This window comes from Polyodon spathula, chromosome 23 (genome assembly GCF_017654505.1).
Source record: "Polyodon spathula isolate WHYD16114869_AA chromosome 23, ASM1765450v1, whole genome shotgun sequence".
In the NCBI taxonomy this organism is placed as follows: domain Eukaryota; kingdom Metazoa; phylum Chordata; class Actinopteri; order Acipenseriformes; family Polyodontidae; genus Polyodon; species Polyodon spathula.
Genome location: NC_054556.1, coordinates 10,159,596 through 10,184,977, shown reverse-complemented (window position 1 = coordinate 10,184,977; position 25,382 = coordinate 10,159,596). Strand labels below are relative to the sequence as shown.

The 25,382-nt window shown below is 37.4% G+C and overlaps 2 protein-coding genes across 2 annotated transcripts; both read left to right on the top strand.

Moving 5' to 3' along the window:
* The first annotated feature begins 1,780 nt into the window (after window positions 1–1,780).
* LOC121297699 (mesencephalic astrocyte-derived neurotrophic factor-like) lies at window positions 1,781–5,172 on the top strand. The gene is made up of 4 exons (XM_041224144.1): window positions 1,781–2,013; window positions 3,102–3,229; window positions 3,830–3,971; window positions 4,426–5,172. Exons 1-4 carry the CDS (start codon window positions 1,923–1,925, stop codon window positions 4,608–4,610), a joined length of 546 nt encoding a protein of 181 aa, XP_041080078.1. The 5' UTR covers window positions 1,781–1,922; the 3' UTR covers window positions 4,611–5,172.
* Window positions 5,173–7,637: 2,465 nt separating this feature from the next.
* LOC121298319 (putative RNA-binding protein 15B) lies at window positions 7,638–11,618 on the top strand. Its single transcript, XM_041225379.1, has one exon. It carries the CDS (start codon window positions 7,859–7,861, stop codon window positions 10,370–10,372), a length of 2,514 nt encoding a protein of 837 aa, XP_041081313.1. The 5' UTR covers window positions 7,638–7,858; the 3' UTR covers window positions 10,373–11,618.
* Window positions 11,619–25,382: the final 13,764 nt, after the last annotated feature.

The following is a 25,382-nucleotide window of genomic DNA, read 5'->3' as shown; positions in this document are numbered from 1 at the left end:
TTTATTTATTTTACAGTACTTTAACTACCCTTGCTGTCATATATTTGATTTGCATATCAAATGAATACGACGTGTAAGGGACAGCCCATGTACATGAAGTGTGTACTACATATCACAGCTTTTACATTTGTTTTGACCCAACCTATTTCAATTTAGTGTAACCATACTTTTGTGAGGTGCAACAACGATGTTGCTGTTTTGCTGTTTAATAATGATAAATACTGTTACCCGCCAGCTGGAAATGGATTTGGTATACAGTGTCATCAGACGTAGAAGCGACATGGAGCATCGTCCCAATGAACTGAAGCAGGAGAATAAAGGTCGTGGATAGAAAGTTATAATAGGCGAGGCAGAAAAACAGTGTTGCAAATGAGTTTGCGCACAAAAGAATTGACGTCGAATTGTTTTTAAATGGATCAAAACCCACACGTTGTTACCTCCATCTAGTACTGAATTAAAGGAAACGCGTGTGTGTGTGTGTGTGTGTGTGTATGTGTGTATATATATATATATATATATATATATAATATATATATATATATATATATATATATATATATATATATATATATATATATATATATATAGATATAGAGAGAGAGAGAGAGAGAGAGAGAGAGAGAGAGGAGAGAGAGAGAGAGAGAGAGAGAGAGAGAGACACACACCACACTCACACACACTGGCGACTGTGTTTGTGTGTTCCGCTTTTATTCCAATAAGTTAGTAAAGAATAAAAAAACGATATTTGCAGCTTTAATATTGCAAACTTTCAATCAATGTATGATGGTAATAATTTATTTACAAATGAAATGTGTTATTTTTCAAAGATCATTTCTAATCAAAAAAGTTTGACCTACCTGAAAGCGTTTATTCATGTCTTGGCAGTGAAGCTAAAACATTCGAATTAGAATAACAGGTGTGTTATCCAAACAACGTCGACTCCTGGCACCTGCTGGCCAATTGAAACTGCGATGGTTATTAATATTATTCCACTATTCGTGTCATTGCTTTACAATTCTTAACGCATGTTTCCGTTTAGAGAATTCTTAAGATTTACTTCAGTGTTATTGGAAAAAAAATAAATAAATAAATAAATAAATATAAATAATAATAATAATAATATTTTTTTCCCATTCAATAAAACATGTTGGTCTTTACATTGCTAGTTCAGATTCTTTATTAGAATTAATATTAAATATAATTATTTATATCTTCTGCTTTATTAGCTGAAGTATGCAAAACAAATGTGCAGTCTCATTGGTTTTGAGTTGTATAAAATGACAAGTGGGGCTCTAACTATTACTAGGAGCCCAAAGGTAAGCAGTTGACATGGCTCTAAAGCACATGAACGTGGAAAATGCTAGAATACAAATACAATGTTACGACTACATCTGAAGGTATTTTCAACTTTGTTTGAAAATATAACCTGTGTGGGATCACTTTCTCGATTTGGTATTCAACTTTCAATTCTGCATTTTTTTGGGGGTTACCCCCGATAAAGATGGTTGACACGCATCAACATGGTTTAGCGGCAATGGTTTTCTTCTATTCTAGAAAATCATTTTCTTTCGATTGTAGAACCGCGTCTTTGCCAACGACACAACATTATATCCAATCACCAGGCGCCAACTGGACTCTAGTCCCGGAATTGCGCCGCTGTATCCAATTATAATGCAGTGCGTGGAAGGATTACTTATATAAGCCAATGGGAGTACATTATTGGCAACATTGAGCCGGTATAGCATCCAATAGCGATGCTTGGTGGGCGGTTTTTTGTTTCTAATGAGGATGGTTTGTTGAATGGGGACAATGCGTGTCAGAAGAAAACCGGCAGGAAAGAGGAAGTCATTTATAGAAAGCGTGAAGAATTTATAGGCTTTTGTAATATCATAGAATTATTAATATTGATATTTGATATAACGATGTTGTATTTAAGTGGTATTTCGATAGCCTTGGCGCTGGTTCTTATACCAAGCAATAGCGTGGCAAGTTTAAAGGAGGGAGAATGTGAAGGTGAGATATTTTTCTTTATTTTTTTACGATACTTGGTAACATCGGTTGCAGAAGAAAATTAAGTTTAGTTTGTAAATTTCCGCTGTCTGTTTTTAAAAGTGCGCACTGTAAACTCGTTTAATTTCTGTCGTTTATGGGCACCGTCTGTAATATTTTCAGTAATTGTGTTTGTAGTGTAGTGGAAAATAAAGTAATATAATAAAATGTGAATATAAACATTTGGGGGGGGGGGATAACGATTTCTGCATGCCATGTCACGATAATCGGTCTTTTTTGAATGACGAACGATTACATTTTAAGGCATCCATTTTCTTGTTACGTAATGGTGCCACTGTGTAAATGACCACATCACTGTACCACTGAGAATTTTAGTACGTTTTAAACCCCCCCCCCCCCCCCATGCATAAGGGTAAAGTTAATACTGTATCACTATAAATAGCAGTACACGTAGTTGCTGTACAGTAAGTTCAATATCAGCTGTCATTTCTTCTATAGATGTTTACTGGGAGTGTTATAAATTATTTTCACATAATTCGCTTAAATCGCAAACGATTTGCCTAAACAAAACTTTTTTGCCTCTTCCAGTTCCGCTTTACTAAATGTTTACAACCCCATCTGTCCTGGTTTTCACAAAACACCACTAACTATGTTTTAATTTTTTGGTGTGCCAATAGTTTTGTTGAATCAAGTATTTATTATAAGTTACTGAGATGTATTTGATTCAGTTTATTGAATTGATAAGTGGATTTGAGGAGAAAAAAAGATGACAAGTAAAATGGAATACCAACATTATACCCTATCCCGTTTGTATTAATTTGAGTAAAATCAGCTTATGTAACAGCAACTAAGTCTTTAGAGTTGTTGTAGTGAACGAGTGTAGTTGGTGGTTATCCTGAACAATGCAAACCCCTGGGGGTAATTTGAATGAGGAAAGTTTTCATTCTTATCAGATAGACATTTTAAAGGAAATTACTTGTTGGAATAAGAAAATGAGCAGTGTCCTGCCACACAATTGTAAAAGTAGGCAATCTTGAACTCGTTCAATTGTACAAACTAACCACGAACATTCTCTTTTTTTTTTTTTACAGTGTGTGTCAGTTTTATAGGGCGGTTGTACAAGTCTCTGAAAGACGATGATATCAAATTCACATCTGCAGACATCGAAAAGGCGTTGGTAAAAAAATGTAAGGATGCCAAGGGCAAAGAGAACAGACTGGTAAGTCCAAAGTGTTTCTTTTTTATTGGTCTTTAAGTATGTATCACTTGCTGTTGGTAAAACCACTCCACTTGTCTGTAATCTTTGTTACCTACTATGTAAATGCAATGCTTCCTGGTCACCTGTGCGCCTCTGTGCTTGTTATTAACAAAGCCCATCATTTGCATGTTTTCATCCTCAAGTCTTGCATGTAGTCTCATCTTGATGACCAGTGTGTACCATATGTGTATTTAATGGAAAAGCCCAACTGTAATGTGTAGCTATGTAATCTCTTAAAGCAAGGCCCTACTTACATGACATCCTTATTAGTAGATTATAGATATTGCTGCTGTTAAAGATACACCTTTTTGAGCCAAACATGGAGAAATTCAATAAAGGCAGGGCTACGGTAGTAAAAACAACTATTTGTTTTGCATTCATTTTATACACAGGGCTTTTTTTAAAGCTTGCTAACTCACATAGATTTATCATCATAATGCTCTGAAATTTAAAAATCAAATCCCATTTTTGCATATTTATGTATGCAACATAACTTCAACAAACAACCCTGTGCCTCGAAGCACTGACTATTTTCCATGTTTGTTGTGGATCTTTTTCTAGTGCTATTACATTGGAGCAACCAGTGATGCGGCCACCAAAACCATCAATGAAGTTACTAAACCTTTGAGTCACCATGTTCCTGTGGAAATAATTTGTGAGAAGCTGAAGAAAAAAGATAGCCAGATCTGTGAACTCAGATATGGTAAGAGAAGAATTCTGTTTAAATATTGTATTGATATATTTTTCCTTTCAACAAAAGGGATATATTAGATGCATAATACTTTTTTGACAGCAAGAATCTAGGTCATTGCGATTTTTAGTTATGGCTTGTGTGTGGTTACTGTAATACTAAAGAGAGGTAAATATTGGGAACAGTTATTGAACATACTGTCCATGTAGATCAAACCAGTGGTGTTAACTAGGATGGTCAACATGTTTTAAATTTTTATATCCATTTAATGATCCAATACTGAATTGCAGCCTTGTCTGCTAAAAAAGACACTTCAAAGTACAACATCTTTTATTGTATAAAATAGTGTAGCACAGACTCATTTTTGTTCTACTGTTGGTCATTGTGATTCTGGAGTACTCAAATACAGTTCTTTTTAAATAGTCTCCTTATGGGTTTCTACCTTTTTTATCTTGTTTTTATCTAGATAAACAGGTGGACCTGAGCACAGTGGACCTGAAGAAGCTAAAGGTGAAAGACCTGAAGAAGATCTTGGAGGAGTGGGGAGAATCCTGCAAAGGGTGCGCTGAGAAGTCTGATTTCATCCGCAAAATCAATGAACTCATGCCAAAGTATGCTCCCAATGCAGCCAGTGCAAGGACAGATCTCTGATTCCATTCTTACCCATGAGGAGGAAAAGCAGATTCTGAGAATATGGACCATCCAACAGAGACTCATACATTTCCATAATTTCTTGCTGAAGGGATATGCTTTTTATAATTTATTATGACAGAGGTATCTTCTGTTTTGGGTGGTGAATATTATGAAAAGTGGTTCTAAAGCCAAATTTAGTCTTTCCTTTTACAGTAGAAATTGTGTGGTTTTTTTTTTATTTAAACAAAAAGAACCTGGTAATAAAGACCTCTCCTTACTGAAGTTCCTAAAACTGTTTTGACAACCTGTGGAATGAACATTACTTAAAAAAAAAAAAAAAGTGGTTGTGTGTGGTTTTTTTTATTTTTTTTTATTTGATATATTAAATGTTTTTACTATCTAAAATTTAGGAATAAGTCATGGGTAGGGTATCTCTCTTATCTATTTATTTTTATTTTGTATACTTTTGATTCAATTGCTATGTTTGTATTAATTTGCAAGTCCACTGCAGCTACAACTGCTTATCTCAAACTTGCAGCTTAATATTTTCAGCATTATTAAATTCATACTCTGTACACAACTCTATTTTGTGTGTCTTCTGGTCAAGTTTGATCAAATTAACCCTTTTGCCAGTATCAATGCCTCATACTCTGAAACAATTTGAGGTAAGGTTTGGTACACAGCTGTATTTTTTGCCTTCTTAGTGTTACAAAACTCCCTGCAGTGTTTACAAGAAACAGATTACCTTTAAGTGTATTCAGCTCATGCTCCCTCCTGCAACAATATTGGTGATCTGATACAAATGAGTGGTGGATTGCAGGTATAGAAAACCAGCATTGTTGCAGTGTGAGAGTGTTATCTAGGTACAATGCAATCGTTAGAAAACTTTTTTTTTTTTTCCCCTCCTGGCAAATGCTCCCACGTAAATATTGAGAAATATATTGCCCTGTTGATTTATAAGTAGGGCTTCTGATTTTCTGTTTTCCATGACTTCTAGTTTTCCTTTTAAAAAAATTCAACTGCTACCCGTTAAGCCTTTCGTGTCTCAATCACAGCTGACAAACCTGTTAATAGTAAGACTGATTTGATTTACGGGGTTTTTCTATGAAACAACTAAATGGGCTTTTAAATCATAAGTCATACTTTTTCATTTCAAAGCAGAAGCGACTCTAATGTAAATACAGTCACACAGAACGATTGTAATAAAGTGTGCCCAGCATAAATACTTTATTCTTTATTACAGCTTTAAAAAAGATTAGTTGCTTATTAACATGTTGTGATCTTGTTTGTATGTTCTGCTTGTTAATCAAAAATTAAGGCTTGGACAATTTAAAAAGCCATTTAGTTTCACAGAAAAACCCTGTAAATTAAATACATTTTACTATTAACATGTTTCTCAGTTGTGATTGAGATACACAAATTAATCAATTTAATTCTTAAAGGCATGTAGAAAAGTCAGGGTAAAGCACAGAACATCAGAAGCCCTACTTATAACCCATTACAGGTGATTAAAAAATGGAAAGAGTTGTCAATGTGTTTAAACAGATTGCGCCAGACATAGCAAAGACAACGTGATGTGTGCCTTGTGAACTCTGCAGGGTTTGACATGGTGTCTAAGTTGGTACTCAACTGTATTATATGATTGAAAAAAGTTATACTATAGCTGCTTATTCCTAATGGACAAATGACTGTCAATATTTATTCTAAAATCTCATATAGCTTGCTTAATGTCTTGGCTAACATTGGATGGACTGGGCGACCAAGCTATCCTCTTCCTCCCACAAGTAATATACAACACCCTGGAAAAGCTGTTGGACCACTCCTGCTGGTTTGTGGTGCTTTGAGGTGGGGTGGCGGGGGTCCACTGACATCCCTTACCTACTTAAATGTTACTCATTTACCAGGAATGATGAACTACTTACTGCCTATTAACACCACACAGACCCCATCTTTACAAAATATCCTAGTATTCCTGAATGGCTGCTGCAACAGTCCTTTCTTAAAAAAAGAAAAAAAGGCAATATTTTAACAAACAAAACATCCTATAAATGTAGTTGCTGACCGTGGCACCCATGCAGAATGACTTGGGTTATTCTTAATTTTACTTCAAAATATTGTAATATCATGCTCTTCACCTGCCAATCATAGTGGCCTTTTAGAAAACCAAATGCTCTCAGAGCAAAATCCCACAACAACGCAGTATTTCTTTGACAACAAATAGACTTCTTGTCTGCTATTTATTTTTTCTGAACCCTTCAATCGTCTAGGCCTAGGCATTCAACTAACCAGTACAAATATGATCCGGGAAATCGTTTGATCTACTAATTGATATACCAATTGCTCGAACTGTTTTTGTACAAATACTTTAGGATATACGTACTGCATGGATGTTACCACATGTACGTGTTTTATGACAACATCAATGGTAACTATGCTCAGATTATACAAGACACCACCTGAGGAAACGTGTCTGTGGGCACTGCTTCACAAATAAGTCTCCACAAAATGCACCCCGTCTGTTCAGTAATCTAAACTCCACCTGTTAAAACGGAAGGGAATTAAAAATGTGTGTTTCTTTCACATCGTTATAGAATAAAGCAAGCTCTGTCATATTGGAGAAGATGACAATACAAAAATATCAACTGTCTTTGAATACATTGTTTTAGTTTTCAAATAATCACTCAATGCTTCACAATATGTGCTGCTTTTCTGCTCCCCTCCTTCTATGTGTGTTACCTTGCTCCTTAACTCGGAACTGTACTTTATAACCTCTTCAGGTCACCAACAATAAAAAAAAAAGACTTCGACAGTAGTCTCGTTTAAAAAATAACTATACTTTGATATCGCTTTATTAGAGTATCAACTTTTTAGGTCCATGCAAAGTATTTAATTAAACAAAATATTCCACCGCAACAAACTTCTACCTGTTGCGTATCTGTTCATCACGTGACCATGGTAACCCGTCGGCGTGTGACCTCATCGCTAATACGCTGCGTAACGTTCTACGCAGGTTCCTCCCCTGCCGGAGCGCGCACATTCCTTTTGTCCAAGATGGCGGATAAGGTGCAAACTGTGTGATGCTGGTTTTTTTTAATTGTTTTTTTTTATTTTCATCTGAGTGTGAGTGAATATATTTTACATCAGTGCGGGTGTTTTTAAACTACTTTCCGTTTTGCATATTACGTTTTAAGGATATTACAACAGGGAGCGGAGTAAACGAGGGTTTTTGGAGGAGGCACAAAAAAAAGTTTGAGCATAATTAAATAATGAAGCGGCAGGGCGAGCGGGACGCCAGTCCTGGGAGAGCTGTGGCCAAAAGAATAAGAGAGAGAGACCGGGAGCGTGAAGGGGGGCGGAGGGAAGACGGACCTTCACCCCTTGCAACGCTGGTATCCGAAAGCAGGAATTACCACAAGCATCAGGCCCGCAGCCGGAGCAGGGACCGTGAGAAGTCCATCAGCAGCAGCCGGACTAGAGACGAGCGCGGCGGAGGAGACCCCCACCACAGGCAGCCTCATCACGACCTCAGCCTTAACAATCGCCTCCCGCTCCGGACTGGGGGGCCCAAGAGCAAAACACCGCTGGACATAATCAGCGGCGTGAGCAGCAGCAGCAGCAGCGGCGGCGGCACCACCACCAGGGGCGGCAGTGGTTTGGAATACAAGACTTTGCTCATAAGCAACTTGGGCTCCCAGCTTTCGGACGAACATGTGGAGGATGGACTTTTCCATGAGTTTAAAAAGTTTGGCGACGTCAGCGTGAAACTGTCTCACACCCCGGAGCTTGGAAGAGTGGCCTACGTGAATTTCAGGCACCCGGAGAACGCCAAGGAGGCAAAGCATGCCAAAGGCAAGTTAGTTTTGTACGATCGTCCACTTAAAGTAGAACCTGTGTACCCTAGAAGGCGGAGTTGCACTCCCCCAGATGTGGGCTATGTGCCACTTCATAGCAACTACCAATACAGACAGAGATCCTTGTCGCCAGTGGTTAGTAGTATTAGAGAGCCCAGGCCAAGGCACTATGCTGTGGAAGCTATTGGGCTGAGCAGGGAAAGAGAAAGGGCTCTAGATTACTATGGGATGTTTGATGAAAGGGGGAGGTCTTTCACTTACCAAGTGCCAGAAGAGGATTTGATGCCTGAGGATGACCATAGGGCAACTAGAAACTTGTTTATTGGCAACCTGGACCACAATGTTTCAGAAAGCGAGCTAAGGAGGGCTTTTGATAAGTATGGAATGATTGAGGAGGTTGTCATAAAGCGTCCTGCCAGGGGCCAGGGGGGTGCATATGCTTTTTTGAAATTTCAGAACCTGGACATGGCTCACAGAGCCAAAGTGGCCATGTCTGGCCGTGTGATTGGTCGCAACCCAGTAAAAATTGGCTACGGCAAAGCTAACCCCACCACCCGCCTTTGGGTCGGGGGGCTGGGCCCAAATACCTCATTAGCAGCCCTGGCTCGAGAGTTTGACCGCTTTGGCAGCATCAGGACCATTGATTATGTTAAAGGCGACAGTTTTGCTTACATTCAGTACGAGAGCCTTGATGCAGCACAGGCAGCCTGTGCCCAGATGAGGGGTTTCCCCCTGGGGGGCCCTGATAGGAGGCTCAGAGTGGACTTTGCTAAAACAGAGGAGACCCGCAGCTACCCTCAGCAGTACCAGCCCCCAACTCCATTACCAGTCCACTACGACCTGCTTGTTGATGGATATAGTAGGCACCGTAGCCTAGAACGTGAGCTGAGGACTCGGGACCGAACTCCACCTCACTCTCTGTACTCGGAACGAGATCGGGAAAGGGGTTTCCCCGATGCTGACTGGTCCAGTCCCTCCAAAAGCCTTGACAGGCGGAACAATCTGGAAAGTTTTGCGGTACGCAGCCGCAGCAAAGACCGCTGGACAGCGGAGAGAGAAAATGACAGGTCTAACCCCAAGCCCTGGGATGAGCGCCGCAAACGCAGGAGCCTCTCCAATGACCGCCCTTTTGAGGACAGGGGACGCCCGAAAATTCGTGCTTCCTCTCCAGACCGAACCCCAGAGAGAATCCGTCGGGATGGCCGGCCCTTTGAGCTTGGGCTTGACCACCACATTGCCACTCCAGATGGCCGACATTCTGCAGCAGAGGACAAGCCGCACATAGATCTGCATGAGTCCCCACATGCCCGAAAGAAAGATGGTGACCGGAACCATAAGACCAACGAGTGCGAAGAGGCAAAAACTGATGACAAAGCAGACACCAAAAAATCTGCAACCTTGTCTGAATATGCCCAAACTCTGTCACTGGCTTGGCAAGGCATCCTAGTGCTTAAAAACAGTTGTTTCCCCACAAACATGCACGTCTTGGAAGGTAGTACTGGGATTGTTAACATCCTCTTAAAAGACTATGTGGCTGGCGGCAAGATCACCCAGCTGAAAATTGCTCAGCGCCTGCGTCTGGATCAACCCAAACTGGACGAAGTTACCCGACGAATTAAGCAGGGCAGCCCAGATGGTTACGCAGTGCTTCTGGCAGTTCAGGCTCCCCAGGACAAAGAGGCACCCCCCCCAGAACCAGGACTTCAGAGGCGCCTGCTCAGAAATTTGGTCTCGTACCTCAAGCAGAAGCAGGCAGCTGGGGTGATCGGTTTACCTCTAGCGGGGGGCAAGGACAGAGACTTCACTGGGATGCTTTATGCTTTTCCTCCCTGTGAATTCTCCCAACAGTACCTCCAGGGAGCCCTCAGGACTTTGGGCAAGCTGGAGGAGGAGCACCTTGTGATTGTTATTGTCAGAGACACTGCTTAAATGTGTGCGTTGTAAAAACAATGGATCTGGTTGTGTGTTATATGAAGAACTGAAGACTTGTGGCTGTAGCTGTCTTTTCTTTTTGGGGGAGGAGAGGTTGTACTGCTGCTAAGTTTTTAACATAAGATTTAAAGACAAACTGACTAGATTTTTAAATAGTTTTTAACTGTTGCAATGTCTAGTAGCAACTCCAGTAGTCTAAGCAAGTTTTTTTTTTTTTTTTTTAAATCTTTCTTTGCATCAATTTAAAATGAGTTACATTTTTAAAGAAAGCTGTTGGCATGAGAACTGTAAGGTAATACAATGGTCCATAATGAGGGTGGTGTTTTTATTTTGAGGGAGGGGGCTATTTTATTCGGGTTATATCATGTATTTTTAGGTATTGTATTTGTGTATACAAACACTGTCAGTTTGTCTTTCAGTGTAGATTAGGCAGTCCCCCCGTCCCCCCGTCCCCCCACTGTGATTGGAGTACGTAATGGGCAAGGCAACAGAAAACAACCGGTAGAATTGCAAAAAGGGGACAACTCTACAGTTGGGAAGTATTGCTTTGAAAGATGGAGGTCTTATTTACACAAAACTGAGTTTGGATCACACGTTTCATCATTTTAAATGACTACACTAATATCTTGTTTATAAAAACTTTGCACAAACAAGCACCCTGTTAGGATTTGCGCCTTATGTGCGGCATCTAAGTTCAATTTTAGAGACAATGGACCACAGGTTTTAAAGTTCTTTATAAAGGGGTTGGCCTGTATGTAAAAGTTTTAATGTAAATATGGTCTACAGATCTTAACTGGTAGAGGATTTTACTGCCTTATATGTGCTGGGGCTCAGGCAAAAAGTTCTGTTATTTAAGAAGCTGAAACACATTGATTTCAGAGTTATGAAAAATTGACTTGGTTTCACTACAGCTTTATTATATTTAAGAACTAGCTAAACTAAACATGCAGAAAAACCTACTCTTGCCAAGTTAAAACAGTTACAGCCCCCAGCAAGCCTTTTTTATGTTCACATTCGTGCAAGGGAATATTCCTAAATCCCTTTTCCTAAACGACTTGTGCTGTTGTGGTGAATTTGAAACAAATTTAATGATCTTATACCCAATTGTTGTCTTCATTCTTTTACACACATTATTGGAGTCATTTTTATGTGAAATGTTAGGCCAGTCCTTTTTTTATCCCCCCTCTGTTTTTGTTTTATATCTGTGTACTGTATGAAATAGTGTCAGTAAAGTCATTCCCTGTTTCATTTATAATTCTCTGCGTTTTTATTTCAGATATATATGTGTTTAATTTTTTATGCTGTGAAGGTTTTAACATTATAGTAATTATCCTTTGTATCGGCTACTCGCTTGTGTTCTGTACACAAACACGTTTCAGACTACTGATAAAAATAGCTTTTATATATATATATATATATATATATATATATATATATATATATATATATATTATATATTTTATATAATGTATAATTAAAATTAACAATTTTTTTCTGTACATTATTCTGTAACATGAGTATTTGTAAGTATCTTTTGAGACCACAGCAGTGTTTTCAGGTAAGAAATAGAAACTGCATTTAGAGAAAGGTCTTTTGCATGTAGTAGTCCACGATAAGAACATAAAAAAAAAAAAAAAACCTTTGACGTAAACAATAGCCCAGCGTGACAATACTTTTCATTAATAACATTTTCAAAAATGTTTTCTGAATCTGTAACAAACAGAATGATTTCCAAAGTTAAGAATCTTTTAACATGCCCATTCTAAGATTTATTGAAATGAGCCCACAATACCCACACAACCCAAAGAAAAAGCCATATATAGTGGATTTTATAAACTACCCTGTAATGGAATCATCCAGAATTCAAATAATCTTGACATACTAATAAATGTAAAAATACCCTCCATAATATATTACTATCCTTATGAGCAAACGTAATAGGGTGTACTCAACCAGTGAGCACTTAGCTGTTCATGCTTGTCGTCTAAACTGGGAAAGATAAATAATGAAAGTCTGTAGTAAGGAATATCGCACATAACATTTTTTTATTACAATGTCTAGTTATTATTTTATTTATTACAGCTTCGATTACTTGAGTAGCTGTGATCATAGACCATTGCTTCCAGTGTCTGCTTGCCAATTGATCCCCTGGCACTGCTTTCAGGCACTTCAATAGGAATCCTTTGTTTTGTGAATTTGTGAAGGCCAGTATATAGCCCCTGGTGTTTTGTGATTATCAAATGCATTTTACCTTCCTCAGTCAGCAAACACAGGTTTAAATTAGCCAGGATTGCTTGCTTCTGCCTCTTTACATACCTAGCTTTTAGGGAACTTTTCTACTCCCTTTATGAATTATTTTCATAGCAAATTATTTAACCAAATGTTGCCGTAGGCTTATTGTTTACACTATTGTATTTAAGTTCTTTCCTGTTTAGTGACCCATTTTGTGGGGTCTTTATGTTTCTCTTATTGGTTCAGATTAGATCATTGTTTACCTAACCTGCCTAGGCAGGAACAGCACTAGATAAAACACATGTAATAGAATACCATGCAGGAAATGAAATATTCTGAATTCGTTTTGTCGTATAGCAGCTTAAATATAACTGCATATATTGCTGTTGTTGGGAAAGCAGACAATTGTGGGGCTGTAAATTAATAACATATCAGTTTAGTTTGTATGCATTACCTATATAAGTACCAGCTGTCTTAAAGTAAAAAGGAATCAACCCAAATAAACATGTTCAAGAGTGGAAATCAGTTGATTTGGGTTTTGTAATCGTTTGATTTCCCACTAGATGTCAGCAAAGCATTCCCAGATGTTTTAATAGTCTGAGCCAAACATGTTTACTTTGTCCAATAATGGCAATATTGACAAGATCATTTGTCTGTATTTAGTTTGCGTGCCTTTTCATAATTCACTTTTAGTATTTTACTCCTCTCACACAACTACAGTATGCTTTTGTCTGATATGAGAAACAGGTTATTGCAGCTTTGAAATTATGTGGACTTGCAGTTAGGTGAAAACCCTGATATTTCTTTTTTTTTTTTGGTGAATGATATCTTTGAGCTGTTATGCACAGTGCACCACAGTAATTCAGTTTATGGCCGTAATGCTGTATTTAATATATTATAACCAACCAGGTATGTTGTGACTGCAGACTGTCTACTTGAATTCGTTTCTTTCACGTTTTACTTAAGTTTCATTGAGTGTTTTAAACATATAGATGTGTTTGTCCAACTTGGGAAAGACATGGATCTTTTCTAATGTGATTAATATGGCACTATGCTCCCTTACATTGCTGTCATACCCAGCCATTTTTCATAATGGGCACCTGGTTCCAGATATTCAACCTGCACATGTGCTATGAAATATTATATCCATTATATCTGTTTTCTTTTTTATGATTATTGTGTTGTTTTTGATAAGCCTGTTTAAAGGAATTAACTATGAACTCATGATTTTCCATACAATTCGAGCTGCCTGCCATTGACACATGTACTACACAGCAGTGCAGTATTGCCAACAGAAACAAAAGGAAGCCTGCTCTAAAGGAGCCCATCACTAGATGACGCTGGCTCTTCTGCAAAGATGATTTGGATGATCTAGCCTGTTCGAGATATCTGTGACAGGCAACTAGAACTGAAAAATAGCTCCTGAACTCCAGGAGTTAAAGCACCTGAACAAAGACATAATAATTAAAAAAAAAAAAAAACTTTGTATTTTAGTACTTGCAATAAAAACCACTTGTAATGATTGTAAACTTCCTAAAATGAATGTGCTATGAAATATTATATCCATTATATCTGTTTAATTTTACTAGTATGCTTTTACAACTTAAAATGCATGATGTGGTTTAGCCCATCCTTTTATTCACAGCACTGAGTGGCAGACAAGCCAATTGATTTGGCTGCTTGCTTGTAAGGAACCAGTGAAGGGTGTAGACTTGCCTTTTCTAAGGCTTTAATGGGCCAATTCCTTGGAGAATACTCAGCGTCTGCCCTAGACATCCTGAAACAACTAAATAGTGTGTTTTGGTGCTTGATACAACTTGCATAGAAATGGGTTACAGACAACAGTCTCATGTCACTATTGATGAGGAAGAGAAACAATAATACATGTTGCCATTCTTCCAAATTAACCTTGTTTTGTTTGTTTGTTTTTTCAGTTAGATACCCTCAAAGTTGGATTTATTTATTTATTTTTAAATTATTATTTGTGGACAGGCTAAAATGTCTGGTTCTTAAAAGTAAACACAAACACTTAATGGTACACATTATATTTGAATTTGAATTTGACAGGTACTCTAGTAAGCATTTTGGCAAAATTGCTACATATTAAACTACAGCATGGATAGAAGACCTCAAACTAGCATCATGAGAACAGAGAACCAAGCTTTGTTAATAGAATAATACATTTTTATTGGAGTTTATAGTATAGAAAGGACTTTGTTCTCAGTGGACAAATAGATATTCCTTTATTCTGTCTTCTCAAAGACTGGAGTCAAACACATATTTATTTTCCCAGTGTATTCCAATGAAATGAAAGATGTAGGACTTTTCCCAACCGTTGTCTCTGAATTCATACAAATTCTTAAGGCTCAGGGTGACCTTGAATGTGTTTATTTGAAGTGATACATTGATGTGAGGAGGGGGTGGACTATTAATGACCTTGAATTGCGCTGTCTGCAGTCCCAAAGGTAAGTGTAGATGCTGAAATGTAAAAACGCACAATTTGCAACTCATTTAATAATCATCAAGGGTTTAGAATTTTTTTTTCCAGAAAGTAATTTCAAGGGATCCTGCCCATGTTCAAGTGTAGTATTCAGTATTAAAATAAAAAATAAGATATACTATAGTTCTGAAAAGAAATTTGGAGCAGGGTTGTAATATAATTACAGCAAGAAGTCAAAATATGTTAATGTAAATGTACAGCACCAAATCAAACCGTTTATATAGCTGGTATGTGTAAACATTATCCACCAATTCACTGTGGTACGGTGGGTTTATAATTTAATGGGAACTTTTTCTTTAAGGAAATTTGAGTCAGATTCAAGCTGCTGGTGATTTAAATAATAGATTGGATTAGGATGATAAATCTGTCCCTTTCCCCTTTAAAAGGATTGTTTCTGAAGTAGGCACCAGATGGCAGTGCTTTGTCAGACAATAACCATAACCCTAGCTGAACTGGTGCTGCTTATTAAGACTAATAGAATGTTTTAGTTTAGTTTTTTTGTTAGAGAATGGTCCAGATAAAGAAAATAGCGGGTCATTTCAAACCAGCAAGATATTGGGACAGAATTGTGTGTGGTGGTCTTAAAAATATATATATATATATATATATATATATATATATATATAGTAATAAACATAACCCTTCAGGAAATATTTGGACAACCTGTCACAATTCTTATTGGATACTAGCGGATTATTTTACAACATTAAATTATGAAGGTTAAACATGGGAATAGATGGATTTTTATCCCTGAACTATTGGGGCTATTGCCGCTTGATCAGTATTGTGAGGTACAGTATGATACATTTACAAGTTTTTAAGAACCCTTCTGGAGAGGTTACACAGTGGTTTGAGTAAACTAATAAACACTCTCTAAAACAACAGAAAAGGGTTTTATTACCCGCACATTTGATATAATTAATTAACTTGGGCTTCAAAAACATTCCATTACCAGTCTTTAAAGTTTTGTATTTAGGGCCCACTGTATCAAACACCTTTCAGCTTGCCCAAATTACCCCTTTTCCACCAAAAAAACCCTGCTCAAGTTGTGCCTTCATCAATGTTTTTAAACTAAAGACATTGTTAATGTTAAAGATCTTGCTGTACCTTCCCTTCACGATGCTGGATAATACAACATAGACTATATTCTTGTTACTGGCAGATGTCTTGAGGACCAAATTTACTGGAAACTGAATTCCTGTTGCTCCACAGGGCAGGTGCAACGCAGGCAGACTGCAGCCAAATAGGCCTCCACACTTCCCTCCTGTCCAAGGGGGTGAGACGGCCTCACATCCCAGCTTACTCCTCCAGCTTCCTTTACACGTTATCGACACCTAGCCAGTCAGTTAGAGAGAAGTACATACACAGACCTGATCAGCATGTGAAACATGTTTTGTTTAAGTAAAATACTATGGGGCATATTTTTTGTTACCTCTTATTATGTATTGTTTTTTACAAAATAAAAACAATATAATTTAAGGGCTCCTAAACACTGTTAATGTGTTTATTTCTCAGTTTTGGAACATTCCAAATGAAAAATGTTAATAAAAGGTAAACACCTAGAAAATATGACGCTATAAGTTTCATACAGTATCTCGAGTGATGCTTTGTTTCATTGATTGTTGTTTTAATTGTTACAAAACACTTATGGAGCAACATGAATTTACAGTAATGACAATTAGTTTTTGTATTGGGGATTCAAGAATCCAATCTAATTCAGAGGGCATCTACTGCAGGATAGTGACTGCTCTACCTGGAACCTGAGAAGATCCATGAGATTTGTATTTGGGTAATAAACTTTCTTCTTGGCTATTAGACTCACAGGTCAAAGAAATACAATCCAGTGTACTGTGCCTTCTTCCCTGTACAGTTTGCCAGTTTGCTGTGTAGTTGGTTATTAAAACTGCCCTGTGGATGAGATATTGTATTGTTTACATCGATTGGAGAGTTTTTCAAACCATTGTAGAAATTGCCTCTGAGCCCCTACACCCACATGATTCACAGTTTACAGGGATGTTGTTCCCAAGACAAATCTACGTCTGGTTAGGAGTTTCTAGGATGTAATTCGTGGACATTGTATGAAGTATCATCGATATGCAAGGTAGCTGTAAACAATCACAGGCTTTTAAAGGACAGGAAATGTAAAAATGATTAAATATTTATGCAGATGATAGGACCCCAATTAAACCCATTAAGACAGAATCAATGGCATTTTCCCTTTCTTTGAAAACCTGTGCAAGTTGGTTTGCTCCACTCCTGCAGTGAAATGGTTTAATGAGCACTTAACATTATGAGTGAAGTACCCAGCACCAACTGAGAATGTGAACGACCCTTGGGAAATTGACACTCCATAGTGGGGGTGCCATTGTACAAATAGCTAGCCCATGAAAGAAGGAAACTCTGTATTTGGATGACAACTGGCAGTCTGTACAGTACGTGAAATACATTTACTGTTCAAAGCAATGCATCAGCATTACACATATTGTGCAACATACATTAGCATTCACATGTCAGCTAAATAAAGACAAGCCTTTCTGGCAGTGAGCCAGCCAAAAAGAACAATGTGGTTTGTTTTTCACTTGCTGACCAGAACCCTGACCCACCTTCACATTCTGCACCATCTGAACTATTGCCATGGGATCTTTAGTGTGCTCACATCATCCAGACAGCAAATCATTGGACAAGTGGAGAGAAGCAGCAGGTCATACTGGTGATTTGGTTAACTGGTCCTGAAATTTAACCGAGCTAGCGATGACCTTGTGAAATTCCACTCCGAAGACAAGTGTACTGTCCAGCGCCCTGTGTATTATTTAGCCACGTGCCCTGGGGCTTTAATATAAATCGTGTAATGTAGTCTGAACCCCTGGGGCACTGGCAATAAGGTTGGCTCTGTAAAGCATGTGATAAATTGATTAATTATATATATATATATATATATATATATATATATATATATATATAATAGCTATATTATATATCACCATGTGGTTATCAATCGAGACGACGCCTAGTGTCGCGGATCCAGGACCCAACTAAGGTCGGATCCCCAGACATACACACAAACATACAAGGGGCCTATTGACTGCGTGGGTTTTCTCCAAGTACTCTAGTTTCCCCCCATAGTCCAAAGACATGCTGTTCAGGTTGATTGGTCATTTAAATTGCCCTCTGTGTGAGTGTTTGTGTTTGTGTGTGTGGTGCCCTGCGATGGAGTGGCATCCCGACCATGGTGTAGTCCTGCCTTGCACCCTGTGTCTGCCTGGTTAGGCTCCGGCTCACTGCAACCCTGTGAAGGATTAAGTGGTTAATGATAATGGATGGATATAGCTTCCACTGGGGAAGGCAGCAGCAGGGCTGGTAGGTGATGTAATCACACACAAAGACATAAGCCCGATATACGCTCCTTGCAAAGGAGCCGGCTCTTTTTTACAGCAATATCGGCACTATGCTTTAGTGCGAGAGATCCCGGGTTTGTGCCCGCCCTCCACCTGTGTGTGGATTGCCTCGCCCTGTGTGATGTGCATATATACAGTTGTAGTCAAAAGTTTACATACCCCAATGGAAATTTATAATTTCTAGAAATTTCTAGAACACAGGATTTTAATTTTTTGTAGAAAAAGTTTTGCTTTTGTTGATGAAGAAAAAATGTTACAAGAAATAGATGTTTACAATTATTTCAGGATTTTTTTTTTTTGTGCAAAACTCCAAAAATGCTAATTCAAAAGTATTCATACCCTCTAAAGCTATGATAGTACTGTTTACAAGATGCTAGACATTTTAATACGATACTGCAGACCCTAATCCTAGAAAAGTCTAGAAAATCCCGGATTGTAAGTGAACATTCTTAGAGAGTATAAAAGGATTAGGTATAGGATGATTGCTGTCATTAGCAATAAGTCAATATGGGAAAAAGTAAAGAGCTATCTGAAGACCTTAGGCAGAAAATTATTTATTGTCATAAAGCTGAAGAAGGATACAAGAAGATTTCCAAGCATTTGAGCATCCCAATTTCAACTATTGTTTATATTATCAAGAAGTACAAGACTGTCACTTTGCTCCCTCTGTCTGGAAGAAAGAAGGTTCTTTCACCAAGAACAAGCAGAAGAATTGTGAGGAAGGTTAATAACAATCTGAGATTGACTGCCAAAGATATTCAAAGTGAACTGGCTGCAAGTGGGACTGGGGTTTCCATTTCAACCACAGGTCGAGTGTTGCAAGGTCTCAGTGGTCACAGGCCAAGGAAAAAGTCACAAGGAGAATCACTTAAAGTTTGAACAAATCTTTTTTTAACTAAGCAAACCATAACGTTTTTGTAAATGGCTTATATTACAAACTTCCATTATTTATGGGTGTATGTCAAGTTTTATGTCTTTCGATACAATATTCAACACCCACTCAGACACTTAGGATTCAGTTTGAAAAATGTAAAATGATAAAGCCATCCACACTTCGCTTAAGGTGTTCTTGTTTACTTTTGATCGAGTTGGATTATTAAAAGGCACATCAGGCAATCATTACATTTTTCTTAAAGGGAAACAGTAACACAAGTTTTTGTTTGGATTTCCATCTACACAACACTTCTGTCATTAATACGGGCATCTAAAATGACATTTTAAAATGCCCACATTTGGTTTGGTCTTTCAATACTTCTGTCTCTCAACGAGGACCTATACATTCTTATGAGACTGGCGCATGGGGTAGAGAGCTATGGATTAGCTGTCAAGTTGTTAAATAGAAAAGTATCGACGGCAGTGGTTTTCGCTCAGTGTGCAGACCAGGGTCTATGCTAAAGGCTCAAATCTAATGGCATATCAAATATAAAATCTTTTTTTTTTAAATCACAAGCAACTACAAAGCAGAGTTCTGTTAAATGTACTTACTTCTACTCTAGGCCTTAGTGCTTGGTTTACCTGACTTATGCAATTGTCTATGCACAGTACAGTACATTTGGAACGGCTGATAACCTGGTATGTAATTGAATGCAAACATCAGATACGTAAAATTGTGTTACTCTTCTGTACCTATTGCTCTAGTATTTTCTCATGTTTCATTAAAACTCATTTCTGTTTGCCTGTAGTAAGTAGGCAAAAAGTGTTTTCAAAAAGACATTATTTAGCAATGAATGGAACTGTGCTTCCCTTCACAGGATATCCATTCGCAGACCTCAGGTGCATTTAAAATATATGCTGTATTGGGGTTGACTCTAGGGTTAACTTAACTGTTAAGAGAAAGTCAGCCTGTTTCAATAAGATACTCTGCAACAAGTGTTACTATATACTGCCCTTCTTTTTAAGCAGTTGCATCAAACAATAAGTTGTGTTGCCTATCATCAGTTTCTGACTGCCTTCTGAGTATTGTTGTCATGTGTACCACAAGGGTCCCTACACAGGCCAATTCTACACTCCTCAATCCCACACAGCCTGTCTTGATGAAAATCTTCTGAGCTGACAGCTATGTAGGTCTTCTGTGAAATTAAGTCAGTACCAAGTATTGTGGGTTTCAGCTTTTAATCCTTACTTCGGATGTTACATGAAACGTTTAGTTAAATGCACACTTTATATATAACATTGTCTTAAAAACAAACAAAACAATTATATTTGTTCTTATGTATTTAACTATGACCTATGTGTCTGTGGAAGCAATACTACAATGCATTAAAACATTATCCATCTTACAACTCTTTATAACAAATCTTTAGATGTCTACTTTACTCAACCAAAATATTTATTTAATATTACTTTCTCATTTAACACCTATGAGACAAATACAACTGCCACTCAGGGTTAAATAGCAGTTGGCCAAGTGCCTCCCATTTCAAAAGTAGCACAATACAACACACCTGGGGTCAGAGCAGGTAAGTTTTTAACTTAAGTAGTGTGTTTATGTGTATTTATATATATATATATATATATATATATATATATATATAGATGCTTAGACTTGTGTTATGTAATTTTCATCTGAAACTGTTATGTAATTTTCAATGCACTGGCGCTGGTGTTATAGAAATACTGAAGGCAGATCTGAATTCTGTTTGTTGAAAGACGTACAAAACAAATCCAATTTCTGTTTTAGGGTTCTATAAAACAAATGGTTATCCAATACAAAACCAGTAAAGGTGATTTCCAAATTCCAATTCTCAAGAATTTCACAAACCCCTTTCTAGGAAGCAGCCTGCAAAATCCTATTAGCTGAGCTGATGTAGTTTCTTAGGCTAGCTGAGCTGATTTCTGCAAAACAATACCATGCTTCCCTTACATAATATTATTTTGTGAAACAGGAACAAATATAATTGTGCTGTCTAGCAGCCTGCCAAGTACATCAACTATAAAAGTTTTAAACTGGCCACTGGTCACAAGCAGTTCCTAGACTTTTTGCCAGGGTAATTTCTATTATCAGTTTACCCTTTGGGTAAGCATTTGTTTAATAGAAACAGACACACTGTTATTGTTTTGTATATATTCGAAGTAAATGGTGCATTTCTTTTTACCACAACAGGAATACATTATTTAATATAGCAAAATGTAAAGTGGTGGTTTATTTAAATAACATTTTAGCTATGGAAAACACCATGGTTTACACTTATCTGACAAATTGTTCTGTATTATTTAAATATCAAAAGCTAGCTTAAAAAGGTTCAAATGTAATAATTTCATATAATAATGTAATAAATAAATAGATAAACAAGGCCACAAGAAGGTATAATGGACAATTTTAAGTTATTTATTAGAATTGTTTATGTACAAACAAATACATGAATTATATACAACATGTACAACTGTTGTTGAATACAAATAGAATTGTTCTTTTAAAAAATGAAAAAAAGATACATTCCATGAAGTCCACTTCTCGTTCTGAAGTGTGATTATTGCAATAGATCGATTATCCCAGGTATAAACATATCTGCCTTTTGTAAAGCTTCATTTTAACACAGAGAAACCTATTCTGAATCAGAGTTTTGCGTGTACTCTTGCTCTGGAGCAATGCTGAGTTTGTGTTATTAAAAGGGGTAAAAATACAAGCTTTTCAGTCTAGTGGCCCATTTTACAAACTAGCATGTTTCCAGAGCATTATGTACAGTAAAGGTATGGAAACCATCATCACCTGGCCAGCAGAATCATCTATGTAGATTTTGTCTGTAAAAGTATGTAAAACACTAGGGAGGCCACCTTTTTATATTTAGATCCGCTATGAAAAAGTGTGTTTTTAAACCACTTTACTTTAAATTGGGTTAAGGTTATAGTTTCTGTATTCTCTATTCCAGAGAAAAAATAAATCTAAAAGTAAAGCATGTTTTATTTGTGTTGGTTTGTCTGGTTAGAATGGAACATGGTAGCCATGGAGATACGTCACTAGCAAGCAAATCTTTTTCATGACCATATCAAATACTGTAAAAGGAGTCTTCAGAACTGATTGGTGGAAATTGGAAGTTGATTGTGGACAATGTAGTTCATAAAAGAAATAATCAAAAAGTAATTATTTAATTTAGTATTTAGGTCATTGAATATTTATGAATAGTACTGTATGTTTTGAAGTTGTTTTGTGGTTCCTGTTGGCCAGTGTCACTTTTTATTGCAAGAGAAGCTCCTGTCTTTGCAGTGCTCTCCTAAACTGGTTAAAATTGCCTATTTATGACCTGGTGCTCCATGAAATATGAACACAAGAGACAAGAACAGCTGAGTAAATCCCAGAAGGGCCTAACTCAGGTATGAGGCATCCAAAGCCATTAATCCTTGAGAGTTTACTATGTAAAGCCTGCCCAGTTCCGTAAGTACGTTAACAAATGCTGAGTTAGGGGTTGTTTGTTGTCTTTTTTTCTAGAAAGGTCAGCAGTGATCGAAATGACCAGATACGGTTAGATAATGAAACCCGAAAATTAATTTGGGTGAAGCTGAAATTGCTTTTTGCTAGCTTGCTTGGGCGTTGGGGTAGTACAAATAGGCATGTTTTAGGAGGAGTAGGAAAGAGGGAGGACGGTTGGGGGGATGGGTGAAGTCTACATTTTTGTATCAAAACTTTGTGTTGAATTTTAAAATTAATATTGTGGCTACAAACATTTCCTTTAACAGCTAAATATTGTAACCGTGCTGCATTCCCTTCACAGTTACAATATATTCAAATGACTGAAAATAAACCTTTGTAAACCGTGAATTTTGTGTCCCGACTAATGTACAGTAGCTAGGATAGCCAAACTTTCTTTCCTTTAGAGCTAAGGCCCCCTGTATTTAATTTACAAAGATACTGATTTATGACTGAGTAAGGTACATCTGGGTGTATTGCTCACCATCTCCCTAAACAAATCGCTGGAATATGAAATAAGACAATAAAGAACATTCTTGACGGGTCCATATTTGTTTTACCATGTCTTTAACAAGCCTTCTGCAAAAGGTAAATGTGATCTATGATATTGCCAAACACAAGTGGAGTATCTGTCATTCAATTCCAAACCCATCTCTCCTGTTACAAAGCAAAATGGTACAGTTTGAGTGAGCAAAATGTCAAAGAATAGCAGGTCAAATGGCTGCTTTGGTTGAAGTCAAACTCAGTAGAAGCGGCACTTAACTGACTTTCTTATTCAAATTCAGGACCTTTACACAAAAAAAGACCAAAGCACTGTCATATAATAGCTATACATGGAGGTTACAGTCTCCCTAGCTAGTCTACCATCCTACCATCCTTGGCTTTGTCTTAGATTTTATCCACTGGAAAGAGGATACGCTCCTTGTACGCTGAATGTGCCCATCAGCTGTCACTTAAGTACTTGATATAAAATATGTTGTTGTTGTTGTTTTTTAAAGTTAGTGGCAGGACATGCTCTGAGGTATTTGCTGTGTTTTGTCAAATGTAAAAAAGGTATTTAAAACTTGCTGTGAACTCTATGGGAGGGGGGTGGAACGAAGCCAGTGGATTTTGATGGTTGCAGAGCTAAGCTCAGAGGCTTTCTGTGTACTGACGGGATCGTTCATGTGATGCAGCAGCTGGGCTCACTGTTAAACAAACAACAATCCAGCCCGCCTCCCATATCTAACATCAAACTAGGAACTTGCGTTGTTTCAGCTCTGATTCCTTAATGAAAACCACACTGACTGTTAATGGGTTATGCAACAGTCCACTAAAGAATAAAGCAAAAAGACAATCCCTATGGAAATACTCTCCATTGCTGTTATAATAGGAGCATAAAAAGATCTTTGTAGTTTTTATTTATCTATTTAACACAACTGCCTTTGGTAGATGTTTCTATATTACATTTGTTGTATCAGTCAAGCAAGGTTCTGAATTTGCTGAGGACTTATCTGGAGTTTACCTGAAACATTACTCCTAGCATATTTGACTTTCTGTATCCTGGCAAGTAAAGATTTAAGTGTTTGTTACCCGATCCAAAGTCGTGATACGACTTTGGATTAGGCTGCAAACAGCCTTCGTTATTGCTGCAGAACTGTAACACATAGTAGTCCACAAAGAATTGTTAATTTAAAGAAAACTACACAGATACAATGAGTGATTCCCAACTTTTTACAAGGCATGGGACCAAACAAATACATGTATTTCCTATACTGAACGTAACATTATTACAATAATGTGCAGTGACTGATTAGTTCTTTTATAATTATTTCTTGATTAGGAGTAAATGGATTGTAAGTTATAGGGGTATACATGATGAGAGGGTGTTATGTGTTCGTTAGTGAAGCAGATCAATGGTGTGGGCTTGCTTAGGTGTAGAGACTCATTTACATAATTTTTCAGGGACTAATTGGTATTTACTCACTCAACATGGTTTAGAAACCACAGGTTTAATTGTTCGATTTTTCTTTTTAAAATTTCTCCTTATCTTTGAATATACAATAGTAATATTTTTCTGCATTTATATATCTTCTTGATGGTCTATGTTTTGTCACTAAAAAGATGGTTTTGTGTCTCCTGGATTGTATACATTTGTGAAACCGAGTCAGGTTAACACAGTATTCATTTATTTAACGGCATTGATCAAAAGAAAATGATAATAAATAAAATAACCTGGTTCACAAAATGTTAAAAATGAAAAGCCTGTATAAGAAAACATATTCATTAGTAAAACCATTTTTGGCCTTCATTGAAAAATAAAAATTTCAAGTGCAAACATTTTATTGATTTTTTTTTTTTTTTGCAATAAATTCAGTTCTTGTGAAAGGTGCTGGAGTGACAGCACTGAGGACTGAAACTCTCTTGAGACATTGAGCAGAAACACCGCTGGCATCTACCTTGAATGCCAGTGCCCATTGTGCTGCACAATGGGCA